The sequence below is a fragment of the Nomia melanderi genome, chromosome 10, assembly GCF_051020985.1.
Source record: "Nomia melanderi isolate GNS246 chromosome 10, iyNomMela1, whole genome shotgun sequence".
Classification (NCBI taxonomy): Eukaryota; Metazoa; Arthropoda; class Insecta; order Hymenoptera; family Halictidae; genus Nomia; species Nomia melanderi.
In genome coordinates, this window is record NC_135008.1 from 6,511,839 (window position 1) to 6,533,246 (window position 21,408).

Here is a 21,408-nt window from a genome sequence, read left to right on the forward strand (position 1 = left end):
ATTAAGTTATTAAAGTGAAATTTTTGTAGTTGTACATTCTTTTACTTTATTCATTAGAAAGGATATTATAACAGCCATTTAAATGAACATTTCAAATACATCATAATTGGTCTTTAAATGTTTGCAACTTACTTCGCGATGTAAATTAACAACACATCCATTTTTACAATGTGAAATCATATTGAAAACTATATAAACTATAAGGATGAGGTCGTACAACCACATTGGGATGAAAACTATAAACCAGTTCCGTTGTATCCTCTGTTCAAGCTTTAAGTTAAGTAATATCAGAAAAACTAAAAGATAAACCCATACACATAATGCACGATGTAGAATTGACATTGAAGTATAAAATTAAATACGTCAAAAATCACGAGGCAAAACGTGATCGCGGAACTATACGATCATATTGCAAATTCGCCGATCTGTTTACATCAACACCTGATATACCTAACCTCTACCATGAACAAATCTTATAAGATATAACCATAATTTCAAAGATGTCGCTACTGTCAAAGAAAATTTGACTGATGGTACTATGTATTTATGTTATGCAAATAATAATGAATGCAGCATTATGAAGCGTTTATTACTATATTATATAATTTATATAAGTATCGATTAAGAGTTTCAAATTTCTTTTAAAAGTATTCAAGGTTTTATGTTTAAAGATTCGATATATGTACAGGGTGTTTTAAAATTATATGTCACGACACCAGAGTGTGATTTTGCACCTTCTATTTAATAAAAATTGATGTAAGGAAGTTGTCGCAAAATTCACCGTAATCTTTAAAAAACAACAATTGGCAGTCTCTTTTTTCAAAGTCTGAAATGAGTTTAGCTACAGCTGTCTTACATCGATCTGTCAATTTGGACATGTAACATCACGCTGTCATAGTTTCAAACTGTAATTACGACACACCCAGTATATACTAAAAAAATATTATCGTAATTTTCTTGATAAGGTACGTTTTACATAACTTTGATATCCACGCAAAGATTGCATATATCTTCGATATGGAAAATTTTAAAATACATTTTTAATAGTCTACTCTTAATTATAAATAATTAGAATTCTTTAGCAATTTTATTTGTTCAATTATTGAAGTATCACAAGATTTGTATATTATAAATTATATATATTAAGTCGCATGCTATTTTTTGAAATTCTTGTTATTAACGTTATCACAAAGTACTTAAGAAGGAATGGAAAAAAATACATTGTTTCAATTTTTGTTCTGATATTCATATGTATCATAATGTTCAAGGTAAGTATTATGTAACAGCATTAGGCAGCAGTAAAACAGATACTATATATTGTTTTTGTAATATTCTTGTCTCGAGTTTCTTTCGTTGCCCGATAGTAGAAATCAGTTACAAGATCGATTCGTCCAGTTAAACAGTAAATTTAAATACGTGCTATTACTCGGTTCTTTCTTAAATTTTCACGAACTTTTAGAGATTAATCATTTTAACATGAATCATTTTAAAGACTCTTAAATCAAACGAAATAACAGGTGGTTCATTCAGTGACTTACTATTCATGAAAACTGTGTATATATTATTATGTCTATTATGTCTGAGCCAATAAGCAGTACAACATCCACAGATTCATCTGTACGTATATTTTTACAATAACAATTCAATACAATATTTTAGTATAATTTTATATTAATATATATGTACTTAGGTACTAGGTTCTTTGTCATTAAATCGTATACTAAACAATTCTGTAGGGTGTCCAAAAAAATCGTATTTAGATCAATGATTGTATAATAATTATCATTTTAAAAAATCTCGAAAAAATAATTTAACCAAAGAAGTTAAGATCTGTGAGTAACCATGAATTCATACGAATTTTTCCGAATATGTTACATGATGAGTATTTAGTTTATAAATATGGAAAAGTACGATGTAATTCGACGATTACTAATTGATTGGTTTGGCCATCGGAAATGAGAGTTCAAATGTCTCGATGTAGTGAATATATATTAAACGCTGAACAACATTAAGATTCAACGAACAGCCCTGTTAAATGTAATTATTTGAATTAGTACCAATTTTAATGTACTTATATCATTTAATCAGGAAAACTGACATAACTTATTATTTGTCGTTGAATATTAAATAAAACCATTTAAGATAGGGATAAAATATTTAAATATATTTTAATTACTGATATAGTTTTAGTACCAAAATGTCCAACCGAGATAACCTTTTAGTCGAATAGACATTTTATCGATTATATGTCTTCCCGAGTACAGTTAAAATGAATAAAGTTAGTTGTAATACAGATATTACAATATTCGTAATTTAATGTATGATTTCTCATACATATAAACCAAGAGAGAGGAATAATAATTGAAAGACGTAGTCAAGAAGACATTCCAACTTAAATGTTTGTCCTAGTTAATAAATTATTATAGAGACACAGTAATGATTCTATTGTTCCATCTGTACATAGGAATGAGCACATTTATCTCGCGTATGTAATACTACCGGTAATAATCTATAAATACTTTGGAAATAGAAGACCTGTTCTCGAATCAAGAGAAGTACATAAGATCTATTTTAAAGGGTTGCGCCTTCTGTCTGACCCCATGTAGAAGCCGGTGATTTCTCGAGGTGTACGCGTAAAAATTACTCGAAAGCCGGTAACAAATTGAAAATCGTTTCTGTGAGTGATCTCAATATACTCTTTTAATTGGTGCTCATTCTTCCTGCGGAATACTTCTTTCTTACTTATCCCCACTGTCCTATCTTACGATTGCGACCTTAGCCTCGATATTAGCATTCTTTCGCGGAAACGCCAGACACGTGTTATTTAATAGACAATGCCAAACTTACGAATGCTGGTAAGTCAATTTAAGCAAAGAAAGCAGCTTTAAAACGAAGCTGAGTATTACCTTTAAATTAATCGTTGATTCTAATTGTATCATTTAATAAGTTTAATTCTCACAGTACCATTATTAATAACCTCTTCTATGAATGAAATGTGCTAATAATGTTATCATTTAACATTACACAGCATTTTTATTCATACTTTTAAAAATTGATATGTAATTGTTGAGTTAGAAAAGAGATTGCAACAGTAATTATTGGCTGACATACGCTATTTGCTACCTTAACTTTTGTTTAATGTAAAGTTACATTTTATTTTAATTTACTTATTATAAATTACCAATTTATCGCGGATGATGTTAAAAAAATGTCTAACTTTATTTTTGTAATTAATATTTCGTTTTAAGAGTTTAAATGATTTATGACCTGGTAACTTATTTATAAAGTTAATATAGTTAGTGTAAATCGCATACTAGATATCTTGGATCAAGAGTACAATTAACAATCATTAGAATTGATATGGTAATGGATCATGAAATAGCAATAGGTTTTATAATAATTATGTTATAATGCTTATATAATGATGCTTATAGGTGTTCTTTTCTTGCTTAAAATTTTTCATTTTTCTGTGTGTTTTAGGTGCTGCCAGCACTAGCTGCTGTAGGAACCATAGTTGTAGTAGGATTAGCATTTAAATTTTATAAATCTTGGAGTACGAACAAGAAAAAGAAGTCTCCAATTTTATTAGTTGATACAGTTGCTAAATATAGTTTACCATTAATTGAAAAAGAGGTAATAAGTCATGATACAAGAAAGTTTAGATTTGGCTTGCCGACACCTGATCATATCTTAGGGTTACCAATTGGCCAACATGTGCATTTAACAGCAAAGATTGATGGAGAAGTTGTTATACGTTCCTATACACCTGTATCAAGTGATGATGATCATGGTTTTGTGGATCTTGTAGTCAAAGTATGTAAAAAGATAAATGATTATCCACTTGTGCTATAATTTTGAAATCTAAACTTTCAAGGTGTACTTTAAAAATGTTCACCCAAAATTCCCTGAAGGAGGAAAGTTGTCTCAATACTTGGAAAATCTAAAACTTGGAGAGACAGTAGATTTTAGAGGTCCATCTGGTAGACTTGTTTATAAGGGCCAAGGGAAGTTTTCTATCAAAATTCTAAGGAAAGATCCACCTGTTGACTATGCAGTTAAGAAGGTAACAAAATTTAAAGATGTATAAATGTATTTTATATTTATAAACTTCAAGATACAAATATGAATTTTTTATGTTGTAGGTAGTAATGTTAGCTGGTGGTACAGGAATCACACCAATGTTGCAGTTAATTCGCGCTATAATAAAAGACAGTACAGATGAAACTCAATGTTCTCTACTCTTTGCTAATCAAACAGAAAAAGATATATTGTTACGAAATGAATTAGATGATATTGCAAAAAATCATCCTGATAAATTGAAACTTTGGTATACACTAGATACCAGTGGCGAAAATTGGACCTACAGTACAGGACACATAAATGTAGATATGATAAAAGAACACATGTTTCCACCATCATCTGATACCTTAGTGCTTATGTGTGGTCCACCTCCAATGATTAATTTTGCTTGTAATCCAAGCCTTGACAAACTTGGATATGATCCAAAATTACGATTTGCATATTAAAGCAACAAATTATTTTGTTGTTGCATAAAATGTAGACTGCATTCGGCTTATTAGTCTGCTCTTTCATTAAATAAAATGTTCAAAAGTGTTTGAGAAAGCATCTTGCCATTTCATAGTACTTGTGTATTAAATGTCTGGTGCCATTTTGAAACTGCAGTATATGTGCAGTATCAGGTTGTATAATATACTGTAGATAGAAACATTCATGACAGTATTTCAGATGCTTAAATTTTGCAAACTATTTTATATTTACGATTTGAATTATTGAAAAAAAATACTACTTAATAGTTTGTTACAAAGTAAAGACAGTAATAATTGCATTTTTTAATTCCATGTTTTCTATAAATACCATTTTTGTTAATTATTAACTACATGTTTTTAATTTTTTATAAAATACGTCGCCAGTGCAGAGTTTAGTGAAAAACACAGTATAGGTTAAAGCATTTATTGATGTTAAACCTATTGTATTGTTATATAAAAATGATGATCACAAGTTGTTCTCATTATTTTATAAACCCTTTTATATGTTTTTCCAACTGGTAATGTAAACGTTTCGTATTATAGAATGACAGCATATACTTGCAAAAATCGAAGAATAATCAGTATATTAATATCAATAATTCGTAATTAACCTTGACATTTATCAATGAAGTGAATCATATTTGAAATCAAGTTGTTGATCATCTGATCAAAGAATTTATATTACGAAGCGGTGCAAACAAAATTAAAGCAATGAAAAAAGTACAGCGTATTTTCCATGATTAACAACGTCCACGATCCTTGACACGTTTCCTGGGCGCTGCTCGCAAGATATCATCCACACGTAAAATCATTTCTGCTGCTTCTGCCGCGCTAAGTAAAACTTGTCTCTTTACAACCCAAGATTCAGTGATTCCTAGTCGAATCATACATCCAACTTTTCCCTGCTCCATATCTGTTAAAACAAACAAAAATATTTTTACATATTGTAGACAGATGGATGTACTGGTTATTCGTTGTATATCGCTTTATAAATAGTAAGAAAATAATGTTTGTAACGACGTATACACTTACCAAGTCCCATTGTCCTTGCACCTGAATTATGTACAGCCCGAAGTTCGCTAATTAGCTGGGCTGAATCATAACCACCATTATCAGCAATAACAGTAGGTAGTTGTTGCAAAGCTCGAGCAAACGATTCCATTGCTACCGCTTCTTTTCCAGGAGTACTTGCCGCTGCTTTCATTACGGCACAAGCCATCACCATTTCACTACATCCTCCACCATAAACGATTCTAGATTCACGTACGGTAGCTGATAATACACACAGAGCATCATGCAAAGATCTTTCCGCTTCGTCGAGGATTTGCTGCGTAGCGCCTCTAATAACTATCGTACACGCTTCACCCAAAGGAACCTCGGAGAATCTCAACAGTGTATCTTCACCTATCATTACCTAAACATACGCACCTTTAAAATTGGTCCATCATTTTAAATAAATTTGAAGACATACCTGTTCAATGAGTTTACATTGTCCAAGTTTCACAGCATCAGGGTTATCAAAAGTACTAACAATTTCACCACCAGTAACAAGAGCCAGTCTTTCGATACCATCAAAATCTGCATGTTCAATTGCCATGATGTTAGCATCAGCAAATAATTGTTCTGGATAATTATAAATTAATTGTCTGTTGATGAACACGTTGCAGCCATGTTTTATGATCTTTTCAACTTTATCCTAAATTGAACATAGTTATCATGTAATTACTGATAATATTAGTGCTCTATGTGTATCAATTTGTAAATTACCTTCATCTTCTCCTTTTCTGCTGCTTCTAATTCTGCAATTTTCGCCATTGAATCAACTCGAACCCTTGATCCAAATACCTATAAATTAATAAGTATGTTAGTTGTAATGTTAAAATGAAATGTTATAATCAAATTCAAATTTATACATTTGTCACTAACTTTGATTTTATCAGTATCCATAGGTGTGTTAGCTATAAGTATTTTTGCATCAGTCATTTTTTGTGGCTGGTGCACTCCAGGTTTTTTATCCAATAAGAATCCACTATCAAGATAAGAATCCGCCAAAGTTCCTCCACGTTTTTTAATGATTTGAATAGCTGATAAGTTGCCTGATCCCTTAAGACGTAATACAGCATCCAATGCAAGCTTACTAAAGTGTTCTTTATGTTGAGCTAAAATCTTTGAGCTTAAAGTTGTACGTGAAATGTTTAATAACTCTTTGTGAAAACGTTCAGGATGTGCAGAGTAATCAGTTGCAACATTAGACAAAGCTGTTCGAGCTACTTCAGTAGCTTTTCTCCAACCAGAGATTATAGTCTGAGGATGAATTTTCTGATCAATTAACTTTTCTGCTTCTCTTAATAATTCAGCAGCTAAAACAAGAATCCATATATTTCATTAGATCCTTAAGGTTTTGTATATCAAAAGTTCCCTTAATAATATACAAACCAAGGACTGTTACAGATGTAGTTCCATCTCCGAATTCATCATCTTGAACACGAGACATGTCCACCAAAATTTTAGCAGCTGGATTATCCACACCAACACTTTTAAGAATAGTTGCTCCATCATTGGTAACTTGAACTTCTCCTGCAGATCTACCATGGGCCACCAATATTTTATCCATACCTTTTGGTCCAAGCGTAGATTTAACTAAGTCACCGATAGCTATTGCTCCTACAAATAAACTTAGCCTAGCAATTTCTGCCTTCTCTTCTTCCGCCTCATTCTTGAGGATCCTAACAGGATTCAAGGAAACCTAAAAATCAATATTCAGATTTAACATTAATAAACCATAGAAACATTTAGTATGTACATTAAATTAATTAAAGTATCATTTTCGCATCAACAATTTCACTACACCTATAAAACAATTTGAAATGCATTGTTTAATAACGAAATTCATCACATAAAATTTTTATACAATGCAATTGTACAAAGCACTAGTAAATTAACATATTTGAATGCCACGTGAACATATTTTCTTTATATAAATGTTTCAACAATCGAAATTAATATTAGTACTAAAAAAAATCATTTTAATGACACACGTGCGCCATTTGTCACACCTTTATATACGAAACCGGGCAACGAGAGTTGACCCGTTACTATTCCAATTTCTGATGATATTAATATAATACCGCTTTCTTATACACACTAGAATAACAAAATCAGTTAATTACCATTTTGAATCACTGTTGGAACGATCGAATACAATTTACCAGGGGATAACGTTACTTCAACTCTACAGCAACGCACAATTACAAGGAATTATCGTTCTCCAGATGGCGTTTCGAGGTCCACCATATATTCCTTGTGCTCGTTTTCCGTTGGAACTTTCTGTTATTGGTTAAATTGGTTTTTATAAATTGCTTGGAACAAATCAGATAATGGTTACAGGTCCCAACAAACAGAATACACCATTCATAACAAAGCTTCATGAGAAAACTCCGAGAACCTTCTTTTGTGATGTGCATATTTAGATGGCGCTATTACTCCAACGCACGATACTTTCGACGACTCCGAATTTAATTCCTTTTAAGGTTCGTAAAAGGTACAAGCGTATAAATTATTATATTATTTTTCCTCGTTATTAAAAATGGAAATATTATGCAGTTAATACTGAGTACTAAATGCTGAATGAATAAATAAGTAATGTGAATGTTCTAAACATATGGAAAATACATATTATGGTATTTGCAATGTAGAATTGATTCAATCGGCATCGTAGAAGATGAATGAATATTATGAAGTTACAGTTCAGCCTATGTAGAACATCGTTTAAAAGAACGTTACATTATAAGAATATCCCAGTATCATTATTCCTATTACATACATATATTACTAGCTGGGCAGTTTGATTATTTAAAACTTATCCCATTCGTGATTATTATACAAAATTAATTAATTAATTCAAAATGGCTGGTAATCAGAGATCTATCTTTCTCATTACTGGAGTAACAATATTAATAAATAAATTCTTACTGTTTGATTGCTATTTGTAGCAAAATTTATTGAATTTAGACTGAATACGTTAATCGATGCACGTGGCGAAAGCTTCCGAGGGAATCATCAGGAAATTTAAATTTCACGGATCAAATTTTTTTAAACGATTAATTCAAAATGGTAGGTAATCAGAAATTTATCTTTTCCATTACTGGAGTAATAACATTAACAAATAAATTCTTACGCTTTGATTGCTATTTATAAATTCAAAATAATTCATTAATTAATTTAAAATGGTAGGTAATCGAAGATCTATCTTTTCCATTACTGGAGTAACAATATTAACAAATAAATTCTTACGCTTTGATTGCTATTTGTAGCAAAGTTTATTAAATTTAGACTGAACACGTTCATCCATGCATCTGCACGTGACGAAAGCTTCCGAGGGAATCATCAGGGAATTTAAATTTCACCGATCAATCTGGACAAACGTTTACGTATGTTCACTACCGAGCGCACCTTTAAATAACGGTCCGCACCCAGCTGTCCCCCATTTTCGTTTGGATCTCCGCGCACAATAGGGGCTGTACGGACCCTTTCACTGTGGCCCTTAGAACTCCAGACGTCCTAGCGCATATGCGGTGTTCCGAGACAAAGACATTAGACATCGGTCGTTACAGAATACAGAGTCTCCGGATTCTCAATAATTGTCAAGTGACCGTATGTATGTACACTATAACAGTAAACTATAACAATTTCAAGTAAAATAATATTATTCTAACACGTTCACCGTCATGGTGGTCACCGATGAGCGGAGCGTCCAAATGATTTGAAAACAATTACAAGAAAACTGATGCTATATCAAAATATTTAGTTACGTAGGTAGCTAAATAATAGTACAACTCCAAACTATGATACCAAACTATTAACACTAGATTTTTGATAAATGGGATTTTTTTAACGCAGTTATGCAAATATGTATCCTAATTGTCTACTCTTAAACCTCAATTTTTCTAAGAACGAAGTGTACAGTAAATGTCAGTAAATCTAGTGTTAATAACTAAATCTAATACCATTTGCCTTCGTTAAGATACGATAAGTAATGTTGTACGAAACGCTCTAAATTTCCATGGTGGTCGACGTGTTAAAAATTTCCTACAATAGGGTGAACATTTCCTTCCTCGCTGAATGTTTCCTTTAAAGATCGTTTCGTCGACCGATGACTTCACTCGTTGGAATTTTCTTGGTAGTGGATAACGGATCGAAAGAAGCATTCTTTGAATGTGTAGGTGGTTTCGAAAGAGTACCAATTGAACGCGGTAATCCATTATTCGTCTAATAACAGACCGCCGAGAAAGACATTGTACGCTACCGAGCCTGCAAGCCATTATGGAAACCTGACTTTTACTAATCACAAATGCAATTTCAAGTTCTACGGATGACTGATGGAAAGCGAGATTATACAACTGTGTCGAATGAAAGGAAGAGCGTCTGCGATCATCAATTTGCATATGTAGCACCCGTATAATGGTACACGCATACCATGTGTACACGTTAACGCAAACGAAATTATTGAAACGCGAATACCGCGAGTTCTAATGAAATGCCAAGGTTGATTTATATAAAACTATGGAAGACAAAGGGATCGGGAATACCTCAGGCATCTTCGTAGAACAATGTAATTCATTTTATACATACATATATAATATCCAGTAGTATTAGCAGTGGCGGCTCGCGTATAGACACTGTAGAACTGCAGCACGCCCAATTTCCACTTGTTATTATCGATAACATTTAATACAATGAGTCCTTTTTTCTTTAACACTAGATTTACGTACATTTATTGTACAGTTTATTCTATTCCCAGAAAGATTGATTCGGTTTAGATCTAGGAAATAAAATGTTTAAAAATCTATCATTAGGAACCATAAACGTAATTGAACCAAAATCGACCCATTTACCAAATAATGTTTATATTCAATATGAGTCAACTTGACTCGTTCCGTGAATCTAGTGTTAATTCTTTCTTTATACTTGTACAATATATAATCCTCAAGCTTAATGTCAGTAGCCACCTCCAGTTTACGAAAACGATACATTTTAAAACAAAGGCTAAATATTTTCTGAAGCGCACTCCTAATCTTAGCCACGAGCCGCCATTGAGTATTAGTTTACTGATTGCCGGTACCACTGACGAGTCTATCGTATGTGTATTGTCGGAATGATTTTTCTTCTAGCGTTCAAAATGCAGAATGCGTGGTTCATTCCGTGGCTTTAATTTAGGATCAGACTTACAATAGTTCTGTGGAGGAGAGATGAGGGGGAGGAATACGTTACATCGGCGTCGTCCCGCATCGGACCACGGTAAATGCGATCACATTGGGCAATCGAATTGTATCGGAGATTACAGTCATAAAGGAACACCAGTTAGGTGAATCATCCACGAACACGTATGCGGGGGACACTCATCACCGAAGGCATTTTACGCAGATGGCCGGAGTGGCGCGTGCCCCTCGATCCGATGGTGGTGGAAATGCGGCTGGGGCCCGTTTCCACGGGGCAGAGGGGGAGCCCGACCCCCGCGCGTGCATATGCACGCACACGAGGCCGATAGGGAACCGGGAGTCACACCTGGCCCTTAAAAATAGCATTGGCGTGATTTTCTGACGTCTCTCGCGTCACGTTGCGTGCGACGACGTTCTCGATACTCTAGGAAATCGACAATTATTATTTATTATAAGTTTCAATCGTGGATAGATCGAAGTAGGTAATGCACAGTATAGGCTGTACAACGTGAATCGTTGATAGAATGACTGTTCGATCGCAATGACGTCAACGGAAGTCTGATCGGTTTTCCCAGCCATGATGATTGAGCGATTATTCGAGTCTTGTGGGAATAGAACAGTGTCGGAAGTTGATTTACAGTTGACGATTATTCCAAAACGCGAAATGGTAATAAGAATTTTAGTGAAATAATGTATAGATTAATTGAAGCTGTCATTAACACGTTGATATGGTCACCTGTGACCGGAGCTTCCAGGTTGCTTGAAAGCAATTACAATAAGAAAATTGATATCGAATCAAAACATGTAACATAAGAAGCTAGATAATAGTGTTATACGTGTACTATAATACTAAAATATTAATAATTATTTCTACTACTATTTTCCTCTATTATAAAGGAATTAATTTTACTACGACAAAACGCTCGAAATTCTCGTGGCAGTCAACGTGTTAATGTTAAGCTGTTCTATACCTCTCACGGTTAACCGCAATAATTCTCTGGAAGAACTTCGAATTAGATTAATGAACGATCAGCGACAATTAAGAAGAAGACTAGTCTGGAAGATTCCCTGCTCACGCCATTGCTTCCCAATCGCGAGAAGTAGAATGCGCCTAGTTACGGTACGTCGGTTACACATGGATCACAAACGCACGGAATTGCACGGGGGTACGCGTACTGGTCGGAGAGGTGAGCACCCCATAGAGGCGACAAAAGAGAAGGGGAGGAGCTCCTGTTTTCATGCGAGTTGGCTTACGAGCCCGAGAGGCGGGGAGGGAGCGCGACTTTACGGGTGGAAGTCGGAAGCGACACGATCCGAGTCAGTCGTTCGCGAAGCACCAATACGTTTGGATCGATCGATCCTTGTCCGCTTTATCGATCGGAAATCCGTAACTCGTTAGCGGTCATCCACGGAAATCTAAAAACACAACGAACCCCAAGAGTTTCACGCATTGATCGACTAATTCTATACATCTCTGCTATGTCCTAAGTGTGCACTACTTAAAACTTACTCGAAGAAAGCTTCACATTCGACTCGACTTTCACTGAAAGGTGTAAGCTCCGACGAACATGTTTCCGGCATTGACGCGATAGGCGATGATATCTTCACGGGGGTTGCGATGGACACCATAAGGTCCTCCGGGCACGCGACCTGTGGGAGGGTCGTTCCGCTCCGCTGAATCGTGAAACCACCCCGGCGTGCGATCGCATTATACAGAGGCTCATCCTCGTTCCTACCACCAACGGTGAAACTACCGAAGAAACTTTGAATCGTCCGAGACGCGTCGATCGAAGGAACTTCAACGTACGAAGCTCGGTTGCGAAGCGTGCAACGGACTCGATTGAAAGGCGATTACAACTGTGAAGTGTGAATCGAAAGGGAAGCTTAAGAATCATGAGTGCGTTCAAGAGGCATCAGAGCAAAGTGTTCTGGGGTCACATGGAAGCACAGGATCTAGACCGGCTGGATCCTTTCGCCGCGCGGAACGATCCCGTGAAAGCGAGGCAGAGTCTTCGGCGGAACTTCGAGCTTTGCGAGAGAGCGGAGCCGGAAGAATGCTCTTCCAGTATCAACGAGAGTGATACCGTCGAGAACATCACGGCGATCCACGTGTGTCCCGGCGAGAATAGGCAGGATTTATATTCCGTGGCATCGATTTGCGACGGAGACACGATGACTCAGACGTAAGTACAATTGACCTGGCAATGATGAACGACTTTGCGGCAACGTGCTCGTTTAAACGCCGTTACTTCGGTTATCGGTGTTCTCTTATCAATTCGCCACGGTCGTTAACAACCGATTCTTTCACTTTCGTGACCGTTAGTTTCTTTCGTAACTCTTGAAATATCGTTGCAGCGCCACGATGGACATTGGGGATGAAGAGAAGGAGGACGAGAACAACGTGGTTCTAGCGAACAGATCGTTCAGTCCCGTAAGCCAGGACCTCCGCAGCCTAGATTCCGGATTCTCCGATTCCGAACGATCGAACTGTTCCGAGCAATACGAGAACGAGACGCCAAGACGTCGCAGAAGGCGAAGGAGGCTCAAGGATCGGCGACACGGTGTCCATTCCAGAATCGGCTCCGTCTGGTTGGACGAGTCTCTTCCGAATCCTACGTACACGTCCACGCCTAAGGAATCCAAAATATTACCTCGAAACGCGGCATGCTTTGACGCGCATGCTGACCGAAGTGTGTCAAGAATGCAGAGGTGATTTTAATGCAAACGATTTAATTGGAAGGTGATCCTGGAGAAATGTCGCGGATCAGATACAGTGGTTTAGACTGATCTGTAGCATCGGGGTACTCCAAAAGTATTAAGGCTTTCCTTATCGCCCGTGCGACACTTAACGTTCGCACTGTACAGTAGAACCTCGATTATCCGTTTTAATCCTTTGCACTCGAAAGTTTATCATTAGGAAAATTTTAACATTTTCTGATGAGAGAAAGACGATATTTTCTGGAACTAACTCGTAGAGAAATACGTACATTGGGGAACAAAGTTATTTTATTTATATTTTTCACATTGATGCGTTATGTAGGATATAATATTAAATATCAAATTTTATAGTTTTACAGTGGGAAATCAGGTGGTGAGTAAGAGTCGCCTCTCGAGTGCAAAGGGTTGAGCAACTAACAGACGAGATACTATAGAGAATCGAGAAGAAATTTTTGAAATATATACAACCGAGGTTTATAAATATATTGAGTAATTAATTAACTATCTAAGTAACTATCTAAGAATCGGAATTACTAAGCTCTAATTCAACTGAAAGTCTAGACAATCTAGATCACAGAAAACAACGATTCACTTTCGAGGTCCTACTGTAATATAACATTTCGCCCGCTATACGATCAAGGTGCCCGTTGTTATGGGTACATATTATCTCTGAAACTAAGTCACACCTTGTAGGAAGCGATAAGAAGCGATGAATGTATGTTTTAAGAACATGAATCGTCACGATAATGTGCCCGTGCTGAGCCAAGCGATAGGAATGCAACGCGTAAGGCACTTCCCATGTTGTTCCCTCCGGCGTTTCGTAAACTCTCGTTCACCCCTATAAGATGGCCGAACCGCTCGCGCCAGCGCGTGGTCATACTCGGGTACTTGTTCACCAGGTGCACTGGAAGTGGCACAAGCAATTGCTAAGAATATTAAACGCCTCGATCAGACGCATAATAATGAAAAAAATTACAGTTAAATCGATCTCATCGAAGGTACAATCTGTTCATCGAGTGTGATTTCTAAACCACGCTTAATTTACTGCGTTCATACTCAATGGGCCGCACGTTTCATGTTGGACTCTACACTCTGATCTATCGATCATTTTCGTTATAAATACTTTTGATGCTTTCTTATCCAGAAACTTATTAATAGACCCTTTTACGAGAGCGATTATCGACGAGGAGTCTATTAGTTCTCTTTTGACCCTCGAGCCACGAGGTTCAGTCTCTTAGATCGCACCGGACGTTTTAAATACGCGAGAATCCCTCTGCGTTTGCGAAGACTGAATTTCTAGTGAGATCGTTTAACAGAAACGTTAAATCGAATCGAATACTTCGTTCAAATGTTGCCAGTCGGAAGAGAAATTCACTTCGAAAATGTTACATTCGTTGAATCCCTCCTGTCGAATCGAACGTCAAGTTTGCGGTGACTCTGTGCCGAGGTCTGTTTCCGTATACTTTTTTCGGAGTAGTTAAACAGATACGGCTCATGCACGTAGATAGCGCAGTTAACATTCAAGGAAGTGAACGAGGCGATCGTTATGTGCGACGCGTTCGGGAATCGTAGATCCGATTCTCGTTATAGACACGCGCGGCAAATCTACAACGGGAATGTAACGTGCGGGAAAATTCCGGAGTATATCATCAATTAACATCGATTAGTGTTCGTCTACCGATCGAAGGATCAACGACGCAAATTAGTTGCTCTTCGGTAGCGGGCAGTTGGATCACTCTAGAATGACGTTGCCAAGTACTACGAAGACGAACGATTTGCATACTTGTCCGTCGACAGATCTGCATACAGCGCAATTCCGCCTTTGACTGCACCAGAAGTTAATTGCACCTGTGTATACAAAACTTGATCTAATTTTATTGCTACAAAATTGACGTGAATTCTATCAGGGAAGCACTTAGTGAAATTCCTCCTAGAACCTTTCTCATTATCTTCAATTGAACTTATTCACCTAACTTCGTCAAGAACATTGCTTTATAAAAGCAAGAAAGATACTTGACAAATCGCGAATAACTCGAATTCAAGACTTACTAAATAACAGAAGGAAAAGTACAATATAAAAGGCAACGCGTTGCTAAGGGAAAAATGGATCTCCCCATTCGGTCAGCCGAGTCTGAATTTCAATCAGGAAACGATGATGCGCTTCGCTTTTCAAACGAACGTTTAGTGAAACGCCAACATTCGTGACTCACTCATCGCGAGGATCGAGAGGCAAGAAAACAAAAAGCATAAAGGAACAATTGAACAAGACGATTCCTGTTCTAGCGTTCTCAGAAACGAATTCGTAAGGAAGAAAGGGCTGAGTCCCTTCGACAATCGCGTGGCCAATCACGCGACACAAAAGAATACCCGCGGAGACTCATCGTCGGCCTGAATGCGATGCGTTTTCGTTGATGGAAATGATATTTTCCTTCTGTACCGCGTGTCCATTCCGTATTCGTCGCCGCGATCTCCTCGCGATAGATCCTTTCACGGACGGCAAGGCCGCGGGGCGCCTGGCGCGTCTTTTTCCCGACACCCTGTAGATTCACGCGCGACCGTACGTGATTCAATGCAACGTGCCACACGGGGAATACGTAAATGAAACAACGATGGACGCGACGTTTGACTCAACCGGGCTGAGGTCTCGGACGACAGCGAACCCGGCAAGAATTCAACCGCTACCGTGGATCGGCGCGCAGGTGATCGCGCTACCAGCGCTAGTTTAGTCTAAAGAAATGGGTTCCGATTAGTCACCGCGTTCGCGAGGAACGCGATCCTTGTCCCGGAGGTGACCGATTGTTAGTCATCGTACACGGAATTTTGCAGTCGCTCCCCGGTTTCTTCCATTGTTTCGGGAAGAAAACCCGTGCACCTGGTTATGCGGACTGGCGTTGGACAGTGGTTGGGACTTAACTGTGTCCCGACGACAGTAGTCGAGACTGCCGTCTCGTTATGGCGCGACTCAGGTACCGGAGGTTCGTTTAACCCATTCGCTACCAGCATTTCTTTCAATAACAGCCTCCGCGGATACAATATTTTATTAACACGTTGAATGCCATGGGGGTTACCGGTGTCGAATTACTATAGTTCATTCAATTAAACGATGATTATTCGAAAACATTTTTATATTATAAACAATGCTAGCTAAAGCGGTGATACTCAGCTAGATGAACATGTAATAGTAACGCAATTCAATCAAATGATTCAATAGTGTATTCTTTCCATTTTGTGTATTTTGCTCTAGAAAATCGTGCGGCATTCAACGTGTCAAATGAAATATCGTCTTTACGAAATACAAATCGAGAAATCTCTGCGATTTCCTCTACGTTGTACCGTGCGTTACAATAGTAACACGTTGACTGCCACGAAAACCGGAGTTCTATGTATCGCTTATTCTTTTGTAGCAAAGAGAAAGAGGAACAGTTACTTATTATTTGGTATCGCAATGCGTACGTTACACTGTTATCTAGTAATTTACACTATGAAATATTTCCATTCGACATTAGTTATCTGATGAATTGTAATTATCGTCAAGTAATTTGGAAGCTCCGGTCATCGATGACCGACGTGGCAGTCAACGTGTTGAGTGAAAACATGTAAATGTAATTTACTCTTCGTTGCTCGAAATATGAAACATTGATCGTCGCAAATACGCGATGCTGGTAGCGAACATGTTAATGCGGTCTTATCGTCTAGATGCACCTTAAAGTCATCCTGCAAGTTAGTTTCTTTTCAAATGGAATGGGCCTTACGGTATATATACTCGTACCTCTTCTATATGTTTCTATATACCTTTAACGTTAGTATAATATCATATTCAAATAAACAGGGTTGTCGAAGGAAATACCGTTAGGGTAAATTACAAAATGACGCATTGCTTTCAATACATTCATCGCTTCGACGAGTGATCTTGATGCCTATCGAAATGTCATCCTCCCGAATTCTTTTGCTCGAAGAACTTGAACAGTAAATTCACCGAAAGTAAAGCATTCGTATTTCGAATGTGATCGTTGACGATTCCCGATGTCGCAAGTGACTTACTCGGCGAAGTGGAGCGTTCGGTTGATTACTGACGCGTTGAGAAATGAATACACATTTTCGAAATTGAGGAAATTACATACTTATCCTCCTCGAGGACGTTTTTCTTGCGCAACAATGTTTCACCGATACTACCTTTATTTCATCAATCGAGAAGTCTATCGGGCTGAAAATAAATTAAACTAACACGCGCCGATTTCAGAGTGGAGGAGGATCAAATAGATGCGTCAGCAATCGCCCCGTCTGTTTCCCTGGAAGACGAGTGTTTAGGCGATTTCCTGTACACGTCGGAGCCACCGGAGGACGCGGTCGAGCCAAGAACCGCGAATTCATCGATTACGATTCACTCCGAATCCGAGCTATCCTCTAGATTTCTCGCGCAATCTAGAAACTACAGGCAATCGTCGTCCGTGAGAAGATGGCTCGGTGATCTCGCGATGAAAACAGAGAACGAGTGCACGAACACTCTTCAGAGCAAAGCGCTGCCACGCAGGAGGGATCGCGAGTTCCTGTCCGAAAAGGACGAGATGAAAGACTTGAGGACACTCGCGTCCTTCGCCACCGCTGCTGCGAATAAACTGCTAGTCAGAGCGGAGCAGTTCGACCGTCATTATCAGTATATATTCGAGTATGTATATTTATTGGATACCTGTATACGAAATATCAGATACAGATTTACGATCGGAAGGCTTTAAACGTAAGAGATATTAAGGATTATGTATGATTTAGTAAAGTGGCCCATCTGGAAGGCGGCAGATCTGAGAAGGAACTTCTACGTGCCATCGAGGATGATGCATTCTCTGTGTTGACGGAACTGGGTGCACCGCCACCTCGTAGAATTCAGCAGAGTAGCTTGAAAGGAATTCTAACGCAACTCGAAGGCATGAAGAACTATGTGGACGGCGCTGTGAACACGCGACTGGACTTTTACATTGAAGTATGTGGATCTAATTATTATCATTTATTCAGTTTTATGGAGATTCTTCTTTTAGTTTTAATTACATGTAATCTTGGTGTATTATGAAAGGGTTGAGTAGATGTGTGGTCTTAAACTCAGTGTGTATTTCCAGAGGATTGTAAGAGGACTAGAAGAGGCACCAAAGGATGACACGACGGTAGCTAGAGGAGCCTTAGCAGCATTAACAGCTTTAGGGTTAGCAGGACCAAGAGCTGGAAGTAGTATTACTAGATGTTCAGGCATCAGGGCTCTTCTAACATCTGTAATCACATCTTCAAAGACATCCACTGATTTCGTAGCTGCTTCTTTACGTGCGTTAGCAAGTGTCTGTTGTTCTGCTGTTGCTATAGATCAATTTGTCAAAGATGGAGGTCCAGAGATATTAACGGATCTTTTGGCGGCAAAGGATTCGTCTGAGAAGGATAAAATGGAAGCCACTGCATTGGTTGTACAGATAACAGCTCCTTGGGTCAATGCTCTAGGTCTGCCCCACTTGGAACCTTTTGCGGGAGATCTAATACCCTCCTTGAATCATCTAGTCGAGAATACTAGTTGTAGTCAAACGTTATTGCTTGGAGCAGCTGCATTCAATCATCTATCCAAGTCCAAAGCATGCGCTTCTGTAATATTGAAACAGGATACTGTGAAGAAATTACTGAAAAGTGTGAAAAAATCGGCAGGCAAAAATGTCTGGCTTATGGAACAAGTAGCAGCTCTGATTAGTGAATTGGCGCGCACCCCTGAAGCACGACCACACTTGGCGGAAGCTCGCGCGTCTGTTGCCCTGGTTTCCTTCCTTAGAATGAGACCACCGGGATTAGAAGACGCCTATAAACGTTTAGAAATTACTGCAGCGGCAGCGTTAACTAGACTTTGCGTCGATCCGGAAATTGCGAGGCAAGTCGTCGCTATTGGCGGTGCTGATTGCCTTCCGTCGTGCAAAGCCGACGATCTTCTTACAGAAGACGAAGAACAAATTGAAGCTGGATTACTGAGATACACGAAATCCTTAAGGAGAGCATGCAAAAGAGCTGCAAAACAGATTGACATTGCAAAAGCTAGCGACTATAGTGAATTGAGTTAGGTCACATATTTATTAATAAAATTAATTTTATTATATGTACATAATAGCAGTGTATAGCATATAGAATACTGTTTTAGAAAAATAATTAGTATATACTAATTATATTATTATACTATGCAGGTACTTTAAATTTTACAATAAAAGTGTAAATAAAAAGTATATTATATCATAAAAGTATATGTATTACTTCAATGAATATATCAAAATGTCTTTAAAAACGTAATTATTTTATTTACATTTCAATGGATATAACTTTCTATGTTATGTCATTGTTTAAATGACTTCTGTGAAATATGTCAATTGTTGTCTCTGAACACGATCTTAGTTCAAGGTCACAAGCACCTAAGACAAATTTTCCATCTGGTGCTTTGAAATAGTCTAAACCACGTCCTATTTTAATTACCCATCCATTACTAAGTCTGAAACAAAATTAAAATAGTAATGAAGTACAGGTAATTTCATTGAGCATAGTTTTGAATTCAGTAAGCACTTAAATGCACTTACAATATTTGTCTATCGTGTAAAGTATCAGAAAATGAAATATTAAAGGAAATAAGTTTGGATAATAAACTCTTCCTCAATTCTTCTAATCTTGTTATTTGATTTTTTCTATCTTCTGGATCAAAAGTAGTGACTAGAGTTATTTTAGACAATGCATGGCACTTTCTCACAGCCAATTCACAAAATCTCACAAAATTTTGACACTAAAAACAAATTTAATTTCCATTATTAATAAACCTATTTTTTTAAATTAATTAAACAAAACAAAAATTTTCTGAAACAACACCTGATGAAACGCCCTTATATAAGGGTCTTCAACATGAATGTAAGTAACTGTTGTATCTAAAAATCTGCCAAACACAGACTCATAACCATGTCCAATACTTCCATTTTCAATTTTAATCAATTCTCTATAGGTCCCAGCTGCCTTTTTTTCATCAATTAAATTTTTTATTTTCTCTGCTCTATTTAAGTATTCAGATGCTCTAGCAGCAAAGTGTTTCTGCTTAGCCATATCCTTTGTCTCTACATTGTTTTATTACTAATTCTTGAATTAATCCATACACTTGTGACAGAGAAGCAAGATATCAAAGAATAAGGTAGGAAGAGATTTAATACATATCATCAATGCATTAGAAGAAAAATGATAATATATACACAATATTATTAGTATTTTTCAACAGACATCATTAATCATTTAGCTTAGAAAGTAATAAAGCACAAAGCACATACAATAAAATAGGGAATATACCTTTCCTAGAATCTAGCAGTATTTGAATACCTTCCTGATAAAGTACCAAGGCCATTGTATACTGTTCTTTTGTATCCATTTCTACAGCTCGCTTTAGGATTGATGCAGCTGCACTCTCCATGGCGAATATTCTACTAAAAGATGTAATATAAGATGATTCTACTAACACAGAAGTGTTTTTACACCTAGAGTGCTTCTCACAAATAAATGTAACTAATTTTCCATATGTATCAGAAGCAGAATCAAAACAATTTTTATAAACACTTACCGATGCCAGATTATCACTATCGCCCTCTGCTACTAGAGAAGAGAACGTAAAAAAACCGAGAAATTTTCCTATAACCACGGACTTAAAATCGGTATAGACATTACATACAGTACAATTTTCTCTCTACTGTTCTGAAGTACCGCCAACGTTAAAAATGACTTAACACTTTAGCGGATTTTATGCGAATAGATCAATTAACAATTCAATTACTACATTCAGATCGAAGCGCAAAGAACATACTTCAAGAAGCAGTCATTGAAAGTGACAAAAGTTAGTGCTGATTCATTTAAAACAGAAATTTTCATTCTCAGCCCTCTGACGGTGA

The 21,408-nt window shown here is 37.1% G+C and overlaps 4 protein-coding genes across 13 annotated transcripts; 2 read left to right on the forward strand and 2 right to left on the reverse strand.

The window, feature by feature from the left end:
* Window positions 1-1,104: 1,104 nt before the first annotated feature.
* LOC116429767 (NADH-cytochrome b5 reductase 3) lies at window positions 1,105-5,019 on the forward strand. 3 transcript variants are annotated; one of them, XM_031983071.2, is made up of 4 exons: window positions 1,105-1,268; window positions 3,481-3,813; window positions 3,875-4,063; window positions 4,143-5,019. In XM_031983071.2, exons 1-4 carry the CDS (start codon window positions 1,152-1,154, stop codon window positions 4,524-4,526), a joined length of 1,023 nt encoding a protein of 340 aa, XP_031838931.1. In that variant the 5' UTR covers window positions 1,105-1,151; the 3' UTR covers window positions 4,527-5,019. The 3 variants fall into 3 exon arrangements, with proteins under 3 accessions (XP_031838931.1, XP_031838932.1, XP_031838933.1); XM_031983072.2 differs by lacking the exon at window positions 1,105-1,268 and adding an exon at window positions 1,467-1,617; XM_031983073.2 differs by lacking the exon at window positions 1,105-1,268 and adding an exon at window positions 2,706-2,855.
* CCT2 (chaperonin containing TCP1 subunit 2) lies at window positions 1,605-7,872 on the reverse strand. The gene is made up of 7 exons (XM_031983062.2): window positions 7,718-7,872; window positions 6,984-7,293; window positions 6,474-6,907; window positions 6,315-6,392; window positions 6,019-6,243; window positions 5,580-5,961; window positions 1,605-5,460 (listed from the first exon to the last, which is right to left on the reverse strand). Exons 1-7 carry the CDS (start codon window positions 7,718-7,720, stop codon window positions 5,288-5,290), a joined length of 1,605 nt encoding a protein of 534 aa, XP_031838922.1. The 5' UTR covers window positions 7,721-7,872; the 3' UTR covers window positions 1,605-5,287.
* A 3,415-nt stretch (window positions 7,873-11,287) lies between these two features.
* On the forward strand, window positions 11,288-19,771 carry insc (INSC spindle orientation adaptor protein). Of its 2 annotated transcripts, none has more exons than XM_031983047.2 (6): window positions 11,288-11,432; window positions 11,783-12,948; window positions 13,121-13,474; window positions 17,724-18,149; window positions 18,251-18,458; window positions 18,592-19,771. In XM_031983047.2, exons 2-6 carry the CDS (start codon window positions 12,659-12,661, stop codon window positions 19,561-19,563), a joined length of 2,250 nt encoding a protein of 749 aa, XP_031838907.1. In that variant the 5' UTR covers window positions 11,288-11,432; window positions 11,783-12,658; the 3' UTR covers window positions 19,564-19,771. The 2 variants fall into 2 exon arrangements, with proteins under 2 accessions (XP_031838907.1, XP_031838908.1); XM_031983048.2 differs by having other exon boundaries at window positions 11,359-11,432; window positions 11,770-12,948.
* Window positions 18,956-21,401, reverse strand: LOC116429768 (MIT domain-containing protein 1-like). 7 transcript variants are annotated; one of them, XM_076371756.1, is made up of 6 exons: window positions 21,084-21,401; window positions 20,816-20,946; window positions 20,351-20,589; window positions 20,068-20,267; window positions 19,800-19,982; window positions 18,956-19,099 (listed from the first exon to the last, which is right to left on the reverse strand). In XM_076371756.1, exons 2-5 carry the CDS (start codon window positions 20,934-20,936, stop codon window positions 19,820-19,822), a joined length of 723 nt encoding a protein of 240 aa, XP_076227871.1. In that variant the 5' UTR covers window positions 20,937-20,946; window positions 21,084-21,401; the 3' UTR covers window positions 18,956-19,099; window positions 19,800-19,819. The 7 variants fall into 7 exon arrangements, 6 of the variants coding, with proteins under 6 accessions (XP_076227871.1, XP_031838935.1, XP_076227875.1 ...); XM_031983075.2 differs by having other exon boundaries at window positions 20,816-20,949; XM_076371760.1 differs by having other exon boundaries at window positions 20,351-20,605; window positions 21,084-21,101.
* Between the last annotated feature and the right edge of the window lie 7 nt (window positions 21,402-21,408).

Coding starts and splice junctions, on each gene's coding strand:
- LOC116429768 (XM_076371756.1), bottom strand. CDS start 20,936: ATGGAGAGTGCAGCTGCATCAATCCTAAAGCGAGCTGTAGAAATGGAT. Junction 20,590..20,815: donor ACTGCTAGATTCTAGGAAAG/GTATATTCCCTA, acceptor AAAACAATGTAG/AGACAAAGGATATGGCTAAG. Junction 20,268..20,350: donor ATATAAGGGCGTTTCATCAG/GTGTTGTTTCAG, acceptor ATTTGTTTTTAG/TGTCAAAATTTTGTGAGATT.
- CCT2 (XM_031983062.2), bottom strand. Junction 6,908..6,983: donor TACATCTGTAACAGTCCTTG/GTTTGTATATTA, acceptor TTCTTGTTTTAG/CTGCTGAATTATTAAGAGAA. Junction 5,461..5,579: donor TGCAAGGACAATGGGACTTG/GTAAGTGTATAC, acceptor TTGTTTTAACAG/ATATGGAGCAGGGAAAAGTT.
- insc (XM_031983047.2), top strand. CDS start 12,659: ATGAGTGCGTTCAAGAGGCATCAGAGCAAAGTGTTCTGGGGTCACATG. Junction 13,475..17,723: donor AGTGTGTCAAGAATGCAGAG/GTGATTTTAATG, acceptor CGCCGATTTCAG/AGTGGAGGAGGATCAAATAG. Junction 18,459..18,591: donor GACTGGACTTTTACATTGAA/GTATGTGGATCT, acceptor GTGTATTTCCAG/AGGATTGTAAGAGGACTAGA.
- LOC116429767 (XM_031983071.2), top strand. CDS start 1,152: ATGCTATTTTTTGAAATTCTTGTTATTAACGTTATCACAAAGTACTTA. Junction 1,269..3,480: donor TATGTATCATAATGTTCAAG/GTAAGTATTATG, acceptor TGTGTGTTTTAG/GTGCTGCCAGCACTAGCTGC. Junction 3,814..3,874: donor TTGTGGATCTTGTAGTCAAA/GTATGTAAAAAG, acceptor TAAACTTTCAAG/GTGTACTTTAAAAATGTTCA.